At 44.3% G+C, this 18,298-nt stretch overlaps 2 protein-coding genes across 2 annotated transcripts; both read right to left on the bottom strand.

The window, feature by feature from the left end:
* Positions 1-6,941: 6,941 nt before the first annotated feature.
* Positions 6,942-8,829, bottom strand: LOC306938016 (solute carrier family 41 member 1-like; the record flags this gene model as incomplete). The annotated part of the gene is made up of 2 exons (XM_079522039.1): positions 6,942-8,665; positions 8,781-8,829. The coding sequence occupies 2 exons, from the start codon at positions 8,827-8,829 to the stop codon at positions 6,942-6,944; spliced, it is 1,773 nt and encodes a 590-aa protein (XP_079378165.1).
* Positions 8,830-11,666: 2,837 nt separating this feature from the next.
* On the bottom strand, positions 11,667-13,346 carry LOC306938015 (solute carrier family 41 member 1-like; the record flags this gene model as incomplete). The annotated part of the gene is made up of 1 exon (XM_079522038.1): positions 11,667-13,346. One exon carries the CDS (start codon positions 13,344-13,346, stop codon positions 11,667-11,669), a length of 1,680 nt encoding a protein of 559 aa, XP_079378164.1.
* Between the last annotated feature and the right edge of the window lie 4,952 nt (positions 13,347-18,298).

Here is an 18,298-nt window from a genome sequence, read left to right as displayed (position 1 = left end):
TTTGATTGATTGATTTTGATTGAAATATTTATTAACAGTTTGCAGAATTACAGTACATTTCAAGCACAACTCAATACAAAGACTGTTAACTGTGAGTGGACGACCCAATAAAGCATTACACTTGTTTACAAGAGGGTCCACCTTGTTCAATTCATCAAAACATTTAGAGACGTACAAATAGACACTTCTATATAGCCAAAGAACAGAACAGGAATTCATCATAAAGGAGGTAAAAAGGGAAAAGAAACATATACAGTGAGTGGAAAAAGGGGTGGGGGATTCCGATTTTACGGGGGCCAGTTTCGAATTGCAGCCGTCCGTAGGTGCCCTTTGAGACCGGTTTTGAAGGAGTCAAGGGATTTGCATTCTTAATGACTGTTGGCAGGGCGTTCCACATTTTGGTGGCATAGGAGCGAAAATAATTTAGTCCCTTGTTTGTGCCGAATCTGGGTTGGACATGGTTTGTTGCACTCCCTCTGGTGTTGTGGGTGTGGACTTCGTTGACATTAAGGACATTAATTTATACAGGTACATGGGTATCTTGGTGGTGTATCGAATCTTGTGGACCAGACCCATTGCGAGATGCTGTACTCTGTCGTCGACCCTAAGCCATTCCAGCCTGTCAAAGTGGGCAGGGGCGAGGTGGGTTCGGGGGGTGAGGCCAAGTAGGAGCCTGACCAGTTTGTTTTGGGAGGTCTGGAGCCTTGTTTTAAGGGTAACAAGACAACTCACCCCTTTTGCCACTTTTGGTGAGTTGTCCTGACAACTCACCCCTAAACGTGAAGACATCTCACCCCTGCTTTTCCAGGGGTGAGATGTCTTCACTTTCCGGGGTGAGATGTCTTCACTTTTGGCCACTTTCGGGGTGAGATCTGGCTTCAGAACATCCCACTCCACTGACACATGCCTTCTCTATTTGAGCGACCACATCAACAAGAGGTGGACGCTGGTAAATACTGCGGCATGGTCATGCTGGACCTCCAAAAGGCTTTTGACACCGTGAACCACTCCATACTGGTTAACAAGCTAAAAGCAATTGGTTTCGATAGCACATCAGTGAGCTGGATGCAATCCTACCTGGAGGGGAGAGAACAGATGGTGGAAGTGAACGGAACACTGTCCCCCCCCCCCCTCCCAGTGAGCTGTGGCGTTCCACAAGGAAGCATACTAGGGCCTCTACTGTTCCTAATATATGTAAACGACATGACTTCAGCTTGTGACTGCAACTTGTTCCTGTTCGCAGATGACTCAGCACTGCTGGTCTCGGACAGGGACAAACTGCAGGTTGAAAATGCCCTCAGCTCTGAACTCGGTAGAATCTGCACCTGGCTCGCTGATAACAAACTATCTTTACACCTGGGAAAAACTGAATCCATTCTCTTTGGCTCTATTAGTAATCTCAGCAAGGCAAATGGCTTCTTGGTTAGAGTGGGTGACAATGTTATCACACGTAAAGATGAAATTACCTACCTAGGTTCCATCCTGGAGGCTAATCTTTCCGGTGATAAAATGGCCACCAACGTAATCAAAAAAGTCAACCATAGAACAAGATTCCTCTACAGGATCTCCTCACTGGTCAACAAAAACACCTTGAAGACCTTAACAGGAGCCCTTGTACAGGGTTTCTTTGACTATGCATGCACCTCCTGGTACCACAGCACCTCAAAGGCCCTTAAAACCAGGCTCCAGACTTCCCAAAACAAACTGGTCAGGCTCCTACTTGATCTAGCCCCTCGAACCCACCTCACCCCTGCCCACTTCGACAGGCTGGAATGGCTTAGGGTCGACGACAGAGTACAGCATCTTGCAATGGGTCTGGTCCACAAGATTCGATACACCACCAAGATACCCATGTACCTGTCTAGATACTTCCTTAATGTTAACGAAGTCCACACCCACAACACCAGAGGGAGTGCAACGAACCATGTACAACCCAGATTCGGCACAAACAAGGGACTAAATTATTTTCGCTCCTATGCCACCAAAATGTGGAACGCCCTACCAACTGTCATTAAGACATGCGAATCCCTTGACTCCTTCAAAACCGCTCTCAAAGGGCACCTACGGATGGCTGCAATTCGAAACTGGCCCCCGTAAAATCTGAATCCCCCCCCCCCCCCCCCCCCGCCCCCCCCTTTTTTCCCCTCACTGTATATATTTATTTTCCCTTTTTACCTCCTTTATGATGAATTCCTGTTCTGTCTATAGAAGTGTCTATTTGTACGTCTCTAAATGTTTTGATGATTTGAACATGGTGGACCCTATTGGAAACAAGTGTAATGCTTAATTGGGTCGTCCACTCACAGTTAACAGCCTTTGTATTGAGTTTGTGCTTGAAATGTACTGTAATTCTGCAAACTGTTAATAAATTCTTCAATCAATCAATCAAAGATGTCTTCACGTTTAGGGGTGACAACTCACCAAAAGTCTGACTGAATATGTAGCCTTTGAGCTATACTTTACTGAATATTTCACAAGAATATAACACAAGAGTCAAATGTACGGTCAAATGTAATGTCGTTTATTTAAATATAGAAACATTGTAAACAAAGTTCAAACAGCAGTTTGTACAAAAAATATAGAAAAAAGGTAAACATCAAAAGTTTAGAAAAACATCAGTTTGTACAAAAAAATATAGAAAAAAGTTAAGTATAGAAAAAATGTAAACTAAAAAATATAGTAAAAAGTTGTCATATCTAAAAACATCAGTTTGCTACAAAAACACTAAAAAGTTGTCATATCTACAAAAACACTGTTTCAGTGATAGAAGAAAAAAGTTGTGCTGTGTGCAGTGCAGTGTGCAGTGTGCTGTCCCATTTTGGTCAAAAGTTGTGCTAAAGTTGTGCTGTGTGCAGTGCAGTGTGCAGTGTGCTGTCCCATTTTGGTCAAAAGTTGTGCTGTGTGCAGTGCAGTGTGCTCATCTCCACACTGGGGCATTCACTTCAGAAGCAATCGTTAGCATGTCCATGATGGTCAGATCGTTCCTTTCCAAGTCCTTCCACAACTGGGCCAGATTGCCCTGTGTAGCCTTTGAAGCGCAAACATTATCCACAAACGACCCCCCCCCCCCCCTCAATGCTGCATAGAGAGAGAGAGAGAGAGAGAGAGAGAGAGACGCTCTACTCCTTACAAGTGTTTCACCGGATTTTACTGTTAAATAAATAAATAATTAGCCGTGACTGCGCACGTCTGTAGGAACCGATAGTTAGATCCGAAATTGAATTATGCCTACTGTAATGGGTGCCACAACTCACCCCGCAATGTCAGAAAGTGAAGACAGCTCACCCCGGAAAGTGAAGACATCTCACCGGGGTGAGATGTCTTCACTTTCCGGGGTGAAACTGAAACTCACCCCGACATGTCAACAAGTGAAGACAACTCACCGGGGTGAGATGTCCGGTATTCGTTTTAAGGGCCTTTGAGGTGCTGTGGTACCAAGAGGTGCATGCATAGCCGAAGAAACCTTTTACGAGGGCTCCTGTTAAGGTCTTCAAGGTGTTTTTGTTGACCAGTGAGGAGATCCTGTAAAGGAATCTGAGTGAGTGAGAGAGAGAGAGGGGGGGGGGGGGGGGGGGGGGGGGGGGGGGCAATATATCTAGAAAATATATTGCGGAGTTGCTAAAAATGGGTGCCTTTGTTTAGAGAGACATTTGAATTAAGGCCTAATTGAACCTACACTATATTGATTCAGTGTTGGAAACTAAAGTAAATTATTACTTAAATAGTATTACTTTTTTCCAGTAACTATAATATAACTAATTACTTTACAATTTGAGCAATAATATTACTAATATGTTACTATTTTACAAAAGTAACTTAGTTTTACCATTAGTTTATTAATGGTAGACTGGGTTCAGTGGGTTGGGATGGATTTGCTTTGCAGGCAGCTGATCCGGTCTAGCTATAGACCCTAGAGTGGATACGGAAACGATGCACACTTGTCTGTACATGTGAATTATCGGATGCAGAAGGGCAGGCCTTAAATCTTTAGGAACGAACTGGGTATGTTACGTTTAGTGTGACACTTTAGGGGACAAAAGATGCAATTACTGGGGACGAGAAAAAAAAGTAAAGTAAAGTAATATGTAACTATAGTTACTTTTGGCAGTAACTGCAATAATAGTAACAGTAATATATTACGATTTTTTTGTAACTTCTCCAACACTGATTATATTATCTGCACACTGTAGTGCCAGCAGTAGGACCTACAGAGAAGTCTCTCATTATCGAAGTCTGTCACATAATCTCAAAACGACAGAGCATTGGTCCTGGACCTGTGTTGGAACATTCCAGCTTTCTGTTTGTCAGTGGAGATGTTCTGGATAGAATTGATCACATAACTGAATGAATTTAGACTTTAGACTGGGGGTCTTCAACATGGGGGTCCGCCCCACCACTCAGAGTTACTATACAAACTGTGCTTGTTAGACTATTTCTACGCAATTTTATTTATGTTGTTGTTTCACTAGTCAACTCAAGTTCTACCAAACATTTTTAATGATCGGATTCACCGATCGCCAGTTTTAGGTTTTTAGTTTTTAGCCCGTCTGACAGCTCGCCTGCTTTGACAACAACCCATCCCAGCTACAAACAACACCTGCTGCAGAAAGGAATCCAACCAACGTGACTGTCGGAGACTGGTCAAACTTAGTAGGCCCAGTCTTGTCCCGATCCGAATTGGACCTTCTGAGTGTTTTGCAAGTCTTCTCGCCCCTCATGTGTAAGTCTCGTCCTCGTTAGACAATACTACAGATGATAAACCCAGTTACAAATGCATTTTACTGGCCTTAGTTTTTCTTTACCCTAATGCCTAATAGAAACCATCACCATGCCATCAACAGTTAGGCTACCTCGCCTCCTGGATGCGACGGCTGCCTCCACTTGTCTCAGAAGGTGTCCGATCTGGAGGCGAGAATATCAAGACTGTGCCAAATCCTATACTGTAAATATTTCAACTATTACTTTATTATTAAGTTGCTTTCTCAGACTCAGATCACTCTCTTATTGAATTTTCTGTGTTTGCCAGTGCCGCAGTGTAATACAAGCGACACTTCGACTTTCGACACTGTTGCTATCTGGGGTCACCACCTTGGCCCTTGTTCCTTTGTACATGGTCTCAATAGAGGGTATGCGCATGCTTAAAGTGAATGGCACATCGAGTGGCAAAGCAACAGGCAAAGTGAGTTTAACATTATTTAATGTTGTTTAATGCAATCAGATATGACTTTTCTGTTTGGATCCATGGGCTGTCAAGGCCAGAAAGTATTTTTTTGCCACTCAGTTTTTGATGCCGCGTTTGATGATGATGTCACGCGCATACCCTCTATTGCCCGAAGTAAGTTGAGAGGGAGACCGTAAGCCTTAGGGATTTTCATCATTATACCTCTGTGGATTGAGTCAAATGCCTTTTTGAAGTTGATAAAGCACAACACGGCAGTCAGGTTGTTCCCTCTCCAGAGCAACATTAGTGACGTTCCAAGGCCAGTGAGTCGATGTAATCCCTCCATCTGCGCCTTGGTCTGCCCCGGGGTCTCCTCCCAGTGGGACATGCATCGAGGACCTCCATTGGGAGACGCCCGAGAGGCATCCTAACGAGATGCCCGAACCACCTAAGCTGGCTCCTTTCCAGGCGAAGGAGCAGCGGCTCTACTCCGAGTCTATCCAGCGTGACTGAACTTCTCACCCTATCTCTAAGGGAGATGCCAGCCACCCGTCGGAGAAAACTCATTTCGTCCGCTTGTATTAAAATGTTCAAATCAGCCTCATGGTGACGCTATAACAGGCCGATTCATTTTTGAGTGGTGTAAACCACTCCTACGACTGGCTTTGTTAGTCTGTCTGTCTGTGCTCAAAAAATGAGCATGGTTGCTACGGTCACCCAGTTCACCCGGGTGTGATTTCATTACGTCAGACATTACGTCAGACCACAGCTGATCAGGCTATATAAGACCTTACACCACTCAGTTCACACGGGTGTGATTTTTTTAACTTATAATAACAATAAAAAAAGTTAACGTTTTTAGTTTTCAAAGTAGTACTGCTTAATTCCCAAAAGGTGTAAATTCCAAGGCACTCGGTCTTTGGTGAACAAATATACAATTATTTATTGATGAGCAAGGCAACAAAAAAAAGAGACCAACGCATTTCAACCTACAATACAAGGTCTTTATTTGTCAGGGTCTATATGAAAAAAAAACACTTTTTGTCAGGTGAAACATGACAACAGCGACCTAGTCATGATTCGCTGCCCCTAAGCCAGTGGGAGTCTGACCCCATACTCTGAAACGCCGCCTAAGCCAATGGGAGTCTGACTCTGAACCACTAGTGCTTCTAGTAGCGACCTAGGCATGCTATTGCTTGGCTCGCTGCCTCCTAAGCCCTGAAACACAGCTAATGTTATGAGCTAACTTTAGCTACAGGAGAACCAACAGAAGAATGTCGGAAACTAACGAAAACAACGGCTGGGAGGTTGTGACAGAGAAACATACCTATGTTAAAATAATAATAAATAAATACATAAATAAAAGGGGGGGACAGATGCACAATGGAGACAGCGCTTGTTTCACCTGACAGTTAATGATACTCGTGTCATTCTTGTTCGTTTATAATCTTACCTGTATCACTAAAGAGAACCCATTTATAAGAGCCACTGACTGATCCCTGCAGCGCTTCTTTTTTCTTCTATTTATGAATAAAAACAAATAGTAGGACTTATTTAGTAAAATAACAAAATAAAGGAGTAGCACAGTTTGGGGGGATGAAAGCTGATGAACTGACTGGTGCTAGGCATGTCCCGTTGTCTTCAGTGTGTTGTCCATTCCAGCATGCTGTGGTTGAGGTATACTCGTCCAGATGCTTGCTGAAGCAATTTTGTGGTATCAATTGGAAGCCTGAGACACAAGGTGTGACTGATTCTTGAGTTCCATGGAAGGTGCAGCAATTCATGTGTGGATATGAAGGACATAGAAGGACAGGGCCAGGAAGCCGGTCCCCAGCATATCCGCGGTGGCTGTCAGGTAGGGGATGGAGTAGCTGTCAGGGTCTGTCCCATGGCCCCAATGCCAGTTAACCATCCAGTTAGCCAGGTAGAGCAGGATCATCACCTGCAGAAGTGCAACAGTTAAGTAGGAGGCAACAAAGGTGAACATCGGGTTACCTCGATCCCTCAGACCGGTGAGGGTGTAAAGGAAGACCAGGTGTCCGGGGACAACAAGGAACAGGAGCACACGGGCTGAGCGAGAATTCAGCATCGGACCGAAGAAGGTGGTGCAAGGTGAGGGGCACCTCCTGGCAGAGGGGTTTGGGTCCCCCATGGGAAGGCCATTCATGTGTAGATAGGTGGAGATTCTACTGGCTTGAATTGCGACTAGGTTTCCTCCCACCCCATTGATTACTGGAGTGAAGACAGCCATGCCATCAAAGTTTGGATTGGAGACGGTCTTCTCTAAGATGAGACCGCCAACGCTGCTGATGAACAAAGAGAATATGACAGGTTTCCAGCCTGAGTAAAGCACCTCCCTGGTGGAGGGGACACTCCTAGCAATGAGCACCCACAAAGGACACAATGCCACGAACAGCATACACACTAATGTGTCGACATAGTAATTGTTCTCTAGATGCACATATAGTCCAGTTGAGATGCTTGCCAGCAGAGACACAGTGATGACGTCTCCCAGGCTGGAAGCCAGGGGTGTGGTCACATTGTCAGGGTTGATCCCCACCTTCCTGGATGCAATGATCACACCAATAATCATCAGCCCTAGCAGCAGAGAGGCTATGAATGCGGTGGCCACACTGGACGCACACAGCAGAACGGCATGACCCAGCCTGAACTGTTGCTCTGAGATAGAGCCAAAAATAACTGCAACTATAGAGGCGCCAAAACCACAAACAGTGGCCTGGACCTGGATGAGGGCCAAGTTGCCTATGATCATCCTCCACATGTCCTGGGCCTTGTCCATCAACCCAGTGTTAGACGCTGTTGAGAGTCTTGAAGCCAGTGTCATCCCCAAGTCACCTTTGAGCCCCATTAGCCCTGGAATCAGTATGAAGATGTAGGTCACATCTGTAAACACATCCAAGTGCTGAACAATGTCTAGTACATATCCCGCTGCCACAGTCCCGAACCCAGCGAACAGGAATGGTAACACTACCTGGTAAAGGATAGCAAAGGAGGTCTCATTCAGAGGTGCTGGTGGTTTGGGGCTCCGGTCAGTGGTGCTGGCGATAATGCTCTCATTGCTCTGGCTGGCATTCACCATCATCTCTGACCAGTCGTTGCCATCAGTCTCACTCGCTTCGTCCGCGACTGAGGTGACCTCTGTGAGCTCGTATGCGCCTCCAGGGGTGTTGTCATGTGTAACCTCGTCTAGGGGCTTGGCAAGGATGACCGACTGAACAGATCCATTAGAGTTAAGGAAGGTTGGCATCAGATGCCCTCCCTCATTCTTCCTATCCATTACCCCAGAGGACATGTAGATGCTGATGTCTAGAGGGGTTGTGGCGGGTGGTGGTGTAGGCTGAAGGATGGTTGGCGGGCAACTTGTGGTCAGGGGCAAGGGAGCACTTTCCCCTGCCCCTGGTGGTGTGATGGGAGCCATGGAGACACCCTTGTCCAAGTAGTGTGACCTAACCCGCTGGCTACTGTCGAGTTCCACTGTATAGACTTGACGGAAGCTGTTCAGGGTAGTGTGATCTAACTTAACCCTTTGGGGACCTTGAAGTCGTGCTGTAGAGACTGGATGCAAGAGGTTCTCGCATGCTCGGCATGCTTTGTCTACCTTTCTCTGTCTCACTCTCACTCTCGCTCTCACACTCGCTCTCAGTCATCATCAGAGTACTTCGATGACTGAGGTTTCTACGATACCTTATATATAAAGACTGATGTCACCGACGTAACTGTCACTATGGATGTCTAACGATGCCAATTTGCACAGGTGACTTTGCAGTTCTGCAAATCCTTCTCTGGCACTTTCAACAGAAACAGTTGTCTGCTGTAGTTTTCCATTGAAATAAAATGTCTCTTCATTGATCCAAACGCAGGAACGCACCCAGGGTGCCGGCCGATTCCGGCAAGCCGCCCCGCGTCCGAAACGGTTGAGAAATGACAGAGTTACCGTGTGGGGGTCCCTCTACTGTACCCTCTACTGTACTGTACTGTCACTGTACTGTACTGGCACACCCAAAATCACCATATATACAGTTAATATGTGCGTGTGTGTTTGTGTGTGTTAGTTTGCGCACAGGTGGTGAAAAACAACCATGCTGTTTTCGTGCTCAGACGCACCCAGCCACCCACACACATAGCTCCGTAAGGGAGTGGTTTCACCACTCAAAAATAAACAAAACTACTTTGGTACTCACTCACCGAAACAAAGGCTCTTTTGTGTCATTGAAAGTCTATTCTCCAGGGTGGGAAATTGGGAATCCTCTCAGGACCCCACCCTCTCTGTATAATATACCTTTCGGGGGCTTTTTGGGTTAAGGTTGGGTTAACATGGTTTAACATTACTGAGGTCAGACAGGGTTATGGTTAAGTTTAGGTTTAGGTATAGTCTACTGAGGTCAGGTTAGGGTCAGCTATTTAAAATGCTCATTTGTTAATTGTATGGTCTTCTTTCTCTCAACTTCAGTGTTCTGTGACATTCAGTGAAATTTTGCATGCACATTCCCACTAGGCCGAGGAAGAAATGGCACTTAAAATGTTCAAATCAGCCTCATGGTGGCACTATAACAGGCCGATTCATGTTTTTACTTATAATAACTGCACCAATGTGTGTAAAACTGTATATTCGCACTCCTTGGAGACCAAGTTGAGGACGAAGTGACTTTCTTATATTACTTATTTTATCCGAATTTCAGCAAATGGGTACACATGATTTCTATAATCATGTGAAAATTTGCATGCACATTTCCACTACATTTATTTTGCCACTGAATTGAGGTGAATTAAAAAAAAACATTGTCCAAATGAAAACATAACGATAATGACGAACAAAAAATGTTATGAATTAGTTATTTTGTTTTTTGTTTTCAAATAGTACTGCTTAATTCCCAAAAGGTGTAAAGTGCAGACTTGCAAGTTGCAATGAAAAAATTCCAAGGCACTCTGTCTTTAGTGAAAAAATATAAAATGATTTATTGATGAGCAAGGCAATGCACAAAAAGGAGTCCAACGCATATGAACCTACAAGGTCTTCCTTCGTCAGGGTCTATATGAAAAAAGTTAAAACCCTTTTAGTCGGGTGAAACCTAGCCTCTGAAACCCAGACGTTTTTATCTCCAGGGAGAAAAAAAAGTCTGGGACCGAGTCCACTTCAATTCAGCATAGAGTAGTGCAAATGTCGATCACTCTCTGCTGATTTCTGATCGTCTGCACCTTTGTTAAATTGAAGCACACACACACTCCTCTCTCTCTCTCTGTCACTCTAATGAATTAGTCTCATGTCGCGCAGCTGCGTCTAGATTCTCCCGGCGGATCCTGCCGGGAGCTGCCTATGCCATAGAAAGCATAGGTGGACCCCAGACTAGGTGAAACCTGACAACAGGCCCGTTTGTATTAGCGACCCAATGGGAGTCTGACGCCATACTCTGAAACGCCGCCTAAGCCAATGGGAGTCTGACCCCATACTCTGAAACACTGCCTAAGCCAATGGGAGTTTGACTCTGAACCAATAGTGCTTCTAGTAGCGACCTAGTCATGCTTGGCTCGCTGCCCCCTAAGCCCTGAAACACTGCGGGTACAGGCTTTAGTTTCAGCATACTATTGGTCCGACAACGACAACCTACCTCAAACCCTAACCTTACCATAACCGCAAGCACGGAGCAGCGCATGTTCGTCAACCTGTCAAGGGGCGGCTGTGGCTCAGGAGGTAGAGCAGGTCGTCCAATGATCCCTTGGTAGGCGGTTCGAATCCCGGCTCTTCCTGTCCACATGTCGAAGTCGCCTTGGGCAAGACACTGAACACTATATTGCCTCCAATGAGTTGGTTGATGTGAGCTTGCCACCATTGGTGTGGGAAGTGACTGTTCACCACGTCGACTGTTCACCACTTCACATCTTAATGTATGAATGAAAAAAAACGCATGTTCGGCAACCTTAATCTGATCGTTTTCCTATGGTATGTCGGATAAGCGTGCGCACCCCAACACTGCAATGCTGCAGCGCGAAGCAAGTGACAACAGCTAATGTTGTGAGCTAACTGTAGCTACAGGAAAGCCATAACAAAACAGTGATTGAACCAACAGAAGAACATCGGAAACGAACGGACAGATGCACAATGGAGACCGCGCTTGTTTCGCCTGACAGTTAATGATACTCGTATCATTCTTGTTTGTTTATAATCTTACCTGTATCACCAAAGAGAACCCATTTATAAGAGCCACTGACTGATCCCTGCAGTATAGTAGTACTTTGTAAAATAACAAAATAAAGGAGTAGCACAGTTTGGAAGGATGAAAGCTGATGAACTGGCTTTGGTGGTTGCCATGTCCCGTTGTCTTCAGTGTGTTGTCCATTCCAGCATGCTGTGGTTGAGGTATACTCGTCCAGATGCTTGCTGAAGCAGTTTTGTGGTATCAATTGGAAGCCTGTGACACAAGGTGTGACTGTGATTCTAGTAGCTGTTATGACTGTTGACATCGAGTTCCATGGAAGGTGCAGCAATTCATGTGTGGATACGGAGGACATGGAAGCACAGGGCCAGGAAGCCGGTCCCCAGCATATCCGCGGTGGCTGTCAGGTAGGGGATGGAGTAGCTGTCAGGGTCTGTCCCATGGCCCCAATGCCAGTTAACCATCCAGTTAGCCAGGTAGAGCAGGATCATCACCTGCAGAAGTGCAACAGTTAAGTAGGAGGCAACAAAGGTGAACATCGGGTTACCTCGACACCTCAGACCGGTGAGGGTGTAAAGGAAGACCAGGTGTCCGGGGACAACAAGGAGCAGGAGCACACGGGCCGAGCGAGAATTCAGCATCGGACCGAAGAAGGTGGTGCAAGGTGAGGGGCACCTCCTGGCAGACGGGTTTGGGTCCCCCATGGGAAGGCCATTCATGTGTAGATAGGTGGAGATTCTACTGGCTTGAATTGCGACTAGGTTTCCTCCCACCCCATTGATTACTGGAGTGAAGACAGCCATGCCATCGAAGTTTGGATTGGAGACGGTCTTCTCTAAGATGAGACCGCCAATGCTGCTGATGAACAAAGAGAATATGACAGGTTTCCAGCCTAAGTAAAGCACCTCCCTGGTGGAGGGGACACCCCTAGCAATGAGCACCCACAAAGGACACAATGCCACGAACAGCATACACACTAATGTGTTGACATAGTAATTGTTCTCTAGCTGCACATACAGTCCAGTTGAGATGCTTGCCAGCAGAGACACGATGATGACGTCTCCCAAGCTGGAAGCCAGGGGTGTAGTCACATTGTCAGGGTTGATCCCCACCTTCCTGGATGCAATGATCACACCAATAATCATCAGCCCTAGCAGCAGAGAGGCTATGAATGCGGTGGCCACACTGGACGCACACAGCAAAACGGCATAACCCAGCCTGAACTGTCGCTCTGAGATAGAGCCAAAAATAACTGCAACTATAGAGGCGACAAAACCACAAACAGTGGCCTGGACCTGGATGAGGGCCAAGTTGCCTATGATCATTCTCCACATGTCCTGGGCCTTGTCCATCAACCCAGTGTTAGACGCTGTTGAGAGTCTTGAAGCCAGTGTCATCCCCAAGTCACCTTTGAGCCCCATTAGCCCTGGAATCAGTATGAAGATATAGGTCACATCTGTAAACACCTTCCGGTGCTGAACAATGTCTAGTACATATCCCGCTGCCACAGTCCCGAACCCGGCTAACAGGAATGGTAACACTACCTGGTAAAGGATAGTAAAGGAGGACTCATTCAGAGGTGCCGGTGGTTTGGGGCTCTGGTCGGTGGTGTCGGGGGTCCAGTCAGTGGTGCTGGTGACAATGCTCTCATTGCTCTGTCTGGCATTTACCATCATCTTTGACCAGTTGTTGCCATCAGTCTCACTTGCTTCGTCCACGACTGAGGTGACCTCTGTGAGCTCGTATGCGCCTCCAGGGGTGTTGTCATGTGTAACCTCGTCTAGCTGCTTGGCAAGGATGACCGACTGAACAGATCCATTCGAGTTAAGGAAGGTCGGCATCAGATGCCCTCCCTCATTCTTCCTATCCATTACCCCAGAGGACATGTAGATGCTGATGTCTAGAGAGGTTGTGGCGGGTGGTAGTGTAGGCTGAAAGAGGGTTGGAGGGCAACTTGTGGTCAAGGGCAAGGGAGCATCTTCCCCTGCCCCTAGTGTTGTGATGGGAGCCATGGAGACACCACCCTTGTCCAAGTTAGTGTGACCTAACCCGCTGGCGAGATCCGCTGTATAGACTTGACAGAAGCTGTCCAAGGTATTGTGATCTAACTTTACCCCTTTGGGGACCTTGAAGTGGTGCTGTGGAGACTGGATGCAAGAAGTTCTCGCATGCTCTGTCTACTTTTCTCTGTCTCACTCTCACTCTCGCTGTCACACCCGCTCTCAGTCATCATCAGATTACTTCGATGTCTGAGGTTTCTACAATACCCTATATACTGTATAAAGACCGATGTCACCCACGTACAGTAACTGTCACTATGGACATCTAACAATGCCAATTTGCACAGGTGACTTTGCAGTTCATTGAACAATCTTGTCTGCAAATCCTTCTCTGGCACTTACTTTCAACAGAAACAGTTTGTTTTCCATTGAAATAAAATGTGTTTTCATTGATCCAAACTTTCAGTAAGCGGGTGAGATAGGTGTAGTTGTGTGTAATGTAATATTTTGTTTTTCTGCAGCAAACCATTGACTTGTTCTCAGTCTGGTGCTTGTGCTCTGCTAAACACCGTTTCTCCATAGGACTCCATTGCTGTCATGGCTGCAGGGTTCCTTGCCTCTACACGCTTGCCACTCCCCCCCCCCCCCCCCCTTCTCCCCTCCTGAACTTTTTTCTTTTCTTTTCAGATATATGTCTCTGAGTAATGCATTGGGTTTACAACCAACCTAAAGTAGTGCCACCCTAACTACTTCACAGTTCACACCAATAACTGACCCCTGACATTCACTATATTTAAATGTATTCACCAAGAATACATTTTAGTCTATGGAACGGCATATTTTTAGGGGACTTCTGCTTCCTATAAAACGGCCAGAAACCATGCACTCACCGTCTTGGTTCACATATCCCCGGGTTCAAGAGCACCAGACACTAATGTGTACAGTGCAGCTATGTGGCTGTAACTCATTCTGGGGGTGAGTTCTACAAAGCAGAAATCCTCATTATATTTATAGAATAGCTATTTATAGAATGTCGCTCCATTGAATTCAATGTGTTTTGGGTCACCACCAGGGGCCTAATGTATACATTACTTTGTTTTGCCTAAAACATCACCATGTTGTTGGAAGAGGAATTCAAAAAAACAGGGACACTTATTTCACCGACATACTGTGGATTCTTATTTGGGTTACATTGAACTTTCAAAAAATGCTAAATGCTAAATGTGAATTACTCAATTTCTGACTACACGGTGACCCGTAGCACATCAAAATCATATAGAAACAAGCAGAATTATTTATCAGAATTATAGCCCATTTCCATTTTTTTTGATAAATTATGCTAATTACTCAATTTCTGACCACACGGTGACCCGTATCACTCGGCATACGGCAGAAATGGATTCAGCACATCAAAATCATATAGAAACAACCCATTAAGTACTTTTCCTCAAGAATGCCTATACAGGGTCATTTTCTAAAGGGGTTTTTCCATTTCAGGACTGGTCTACTACTGTGGCTTTGATGAATGCATTTCTCACCATGGGTCCATGCAATAATGTTTTCAGTTGAGTAACCTACCATTCTGTTAACCAACCCAACTTCTTTCCATTTACAATTTAGGCATTTAGCACGCTTTCTTTCTTTCTTTCTTTCTTTCTTTCTTTCTTTCTTTCTCCTTTTTTCTTTCTTTCTTTCTTTCTTTCTTTCTTTCTTTCTTTCTTTCTTTCTTTCTTTCTTTCTTTTTGTTGAAAGTTTTCCAAAATAGCTGATCACAAGGAGTCACATTGTACACATTGTGAGATTGTAGATGGGCTATTCTCTGACTTAATTATTGTAGTATGGTTCAGAGACAGGTCGAAATGTTATAGGAAAGTTCTGATTATACACTAACACAAAATCTATACACTTTAAAAGGTCACCTCACCAGTGCTTATGTTGATACAACATCACTGCCACTTCACACAAACTTTACACGCAAATCAGCTGTTATACTGAACCTCCTTTCCTCCACATTGTCACATGCACCATAAACAAGTTGTGTGCCGGATGGATGCGGGAATAAGGTGACATTTCCCCAACAGCTACTACACAAGGGTACTGTTTGTATTCGTTGTGCCATTGCGTGATCAGCCTGTCTAACTGTAAATTCCTGTTCGCTCATTTCCCATCTGTTTTGCCATAACACAAGCTTCACTACAGTATCATGTTCACCGAAAAGATTAAGCAGTACCAAAACAATCACTTTGATTTTGTTGTGCAAAATGTATATTATAGGGATTTTATTCTAAAAGAAAATGTATAATACAGGCCATTGTTGTAAATAAGAAATTGTTCTTTAAAACATCCTTGGTTAAATTAAAGTAAAATGAAAGAAAATTTGACTAGTTCAAAACCTATAGTATATGACTGAGCTATTATGAAATGCTCGAGGGCTTTTCATTTTGATGGGAAATTCATCCAAACTAATCAAAGGTACAAAACTTGCTAATCATTATGCGATTGAAAGGATGGCTGTCATCTTATCAACTGTAATTCTTTCTATCGTGCATCTATTTTTAAGGGCAAATGCAAGTAAAATACTCACATTTCCTTTTGCTTTGGATGGAAAAGATTACAGTAAGTTGTAATCTTTACTAGCAATACAGTGCTCTTAAATGATTTATTTATTTTTAGGGGCAAATAATCACACTGTAGCACCCTGCAAATGATGAGAAAGGGTTGGTTAGGATAGAGCTGAGGGCTGTTTGCTCTGCGATTGCCTAGTTTGATGTTAGGCCAAATAGCATCCCATATCTTGGAGGGATGATTTTGTAGTTTGTTGTTGGCCTAACATCATGGCTCAAGTGCGTACCATCAAAACTGTGGGACAAGTAGCGTGCCAAAAAGGGTTACTCCATTCAAATAATAATAATAAATAAAGTGTGGGGCCGGCCACTGAAAAATCTTGGTCACCTCAGATCTGTCATTAGTTGAGGGCAGAGTCACAACAGAAACAGAAACTGCTCTCAGTTTCAAATGATTGTGGCAAAGGAAAAGAGAAAGAAAAACACATTGTGATTCTGTTCAACTTCTTGTACTGCCAGGAACAAAAAGCCATATCAACGAATGTCAGTCAAACCACAAACCAATCAATACATGCACACACGCCCACACAATACATATCTATCTGCACAAACATGCACACACCTACAAAAACTAAATTTTTTATATAGTAGATGGGAAAGACATCAGTGTTTGTAAGAGTAGGAATGAGGAAACTGTATTTTGAGTCTGTTCAATTCAAGGTGAGATTTTCTGTAAAGTTCTTTATATGATTCGGCACAGTCAGTATGCCAATCAATGGCTGGGTTTCCCAAAGAAATGTTGTGTTGCACGTAGCTTGAACACACCCCTCTAGGCCACACACAGAAGCCTGTGTGCGGCCTAATTGACTGCATTTTTTTTCTTCCTTTTTTTCTTTTTAAAGAGTGAAGAGAGCCTACTGTCAGCTGTCCAGCAGTCCTACATTTCAGAGGCGAAGTGATGTCAGCAAGGTAAATGTAGGCTTATATGAAAACACTACTGTCCCATTGTGCAAGTGAATTAAATGGAATAACATTCGACTGTGGGTTAATAAATAGACCTATACAAGGAGGTTAAACGGGAGGCTATTGTGCAGTCAAAGTTACCAATACAAGCTAGTTAATTCAGCATTCTTTTATTGACCGGTCAGGCCGGTATGGCAGGCCTCAGGCCTACCAATATAGGCCTCAGGCCTACCATATAGGCCTCAGGCCTACCATTGTGTGGCACATCTATGCACGGAATATATGTTCACAGTGAAAGGGGGTGTTGTTGCGAGTTCTTCTCAACAAGCACGCCCACTCACTATGCATACTCACTATGCATATTTCCTTTGGGAAACCCAGCCAATATTATTAAAGTAATTTATTAATTTTAATTGTCACACCGTTACTTGGAAAACAATATCAATCAACATGGCTTGCCAGTTGTGAATGACGATATTATGATGGTGTACATTTTGACTATGAATTTTAAAGCACTTAACTTTAATCATTCAAATGTAGAACATTCATAATTATGTTAATAACATATGTACAATCGCGTTCCATGACTCTGTGGGACTGCTAACTACTTCAGGTAGTTCATTGCATTCATCTCGTCCCAGTCTAACTTAGTTCCGTATTTTGGCTAGTCTGCTGGTGTGGTTCGTAACAACATTATTTTTTACTTTACAGCAGGTCACAGACTCTACCTGGCAACTGCCCTTGCCCCCAGCAATCTTTTCACCTCTGACCCAGATGTAGGCCACAGAAGTGTTTGTTTCATAAAAGTCCACCGTAGAGGCAGTGTTTCTAAGTGTTTGGAAGCACTTGTTTTCAGTAAAGCAAATGTGCAAATTCAAAACAGGTGGTACGCAGGGCAGTTGAGTGATATCCAACGAGCACTTCCAAACTCCAACACTTACAAAAACAATCACCTGCAAGGAAATTCTTGACAGAGTAGCTCATAACATTTGGATTTTTATGAAACAAACACTTTGCAGATAGAAAGAAGAATTCAAGCTTTCCGTACAGCTGCAATGTTGGTAAGTTTGACGTCGTTTATTACAATCAGATAGGACGTTTCTGTTTGGATGGATGGGCTGACAATGGGAAATTTCATCTAGTTACCACCTTGCTGGCAAGATGGCCACAGTGTGCATATGGTCAATAGATACATACAACCAGTTTACTAATGAATATGATAGAGGTCCTTGTGCAAACTGCTCTTTACACATCCATACAGGTGACTTGAAGAAGACATTCAGGCCAGCGTAAAACACCATTACATTGGTTTCAATTTGAATATAAAATATCTGTGGTGAATAGTGGCAGTGTTCACTTACAATTTACAGCTGAGTTTCTATATTGTTTCACAAGGAGCTTAATTGTTTTGATGCAAAAAACCCGAAAAATCACCAC

This window comes from Electrona antarctica (assembly GCF_951216825.1).
Source record: "Electrona antarctica genome assembly, chromosome: 15".
Classification (NCBI taxonomy): Eukaryota; Metazoa; Chordata; class Actinopteri; order Myctophiformes; family Myctophidae; genus Electrona; species Electrona antarctica.
Note: the sequence above shows the minus strand (reverse complement) of the source record. Positions and strands in the feature narration are given on the sequence as shown.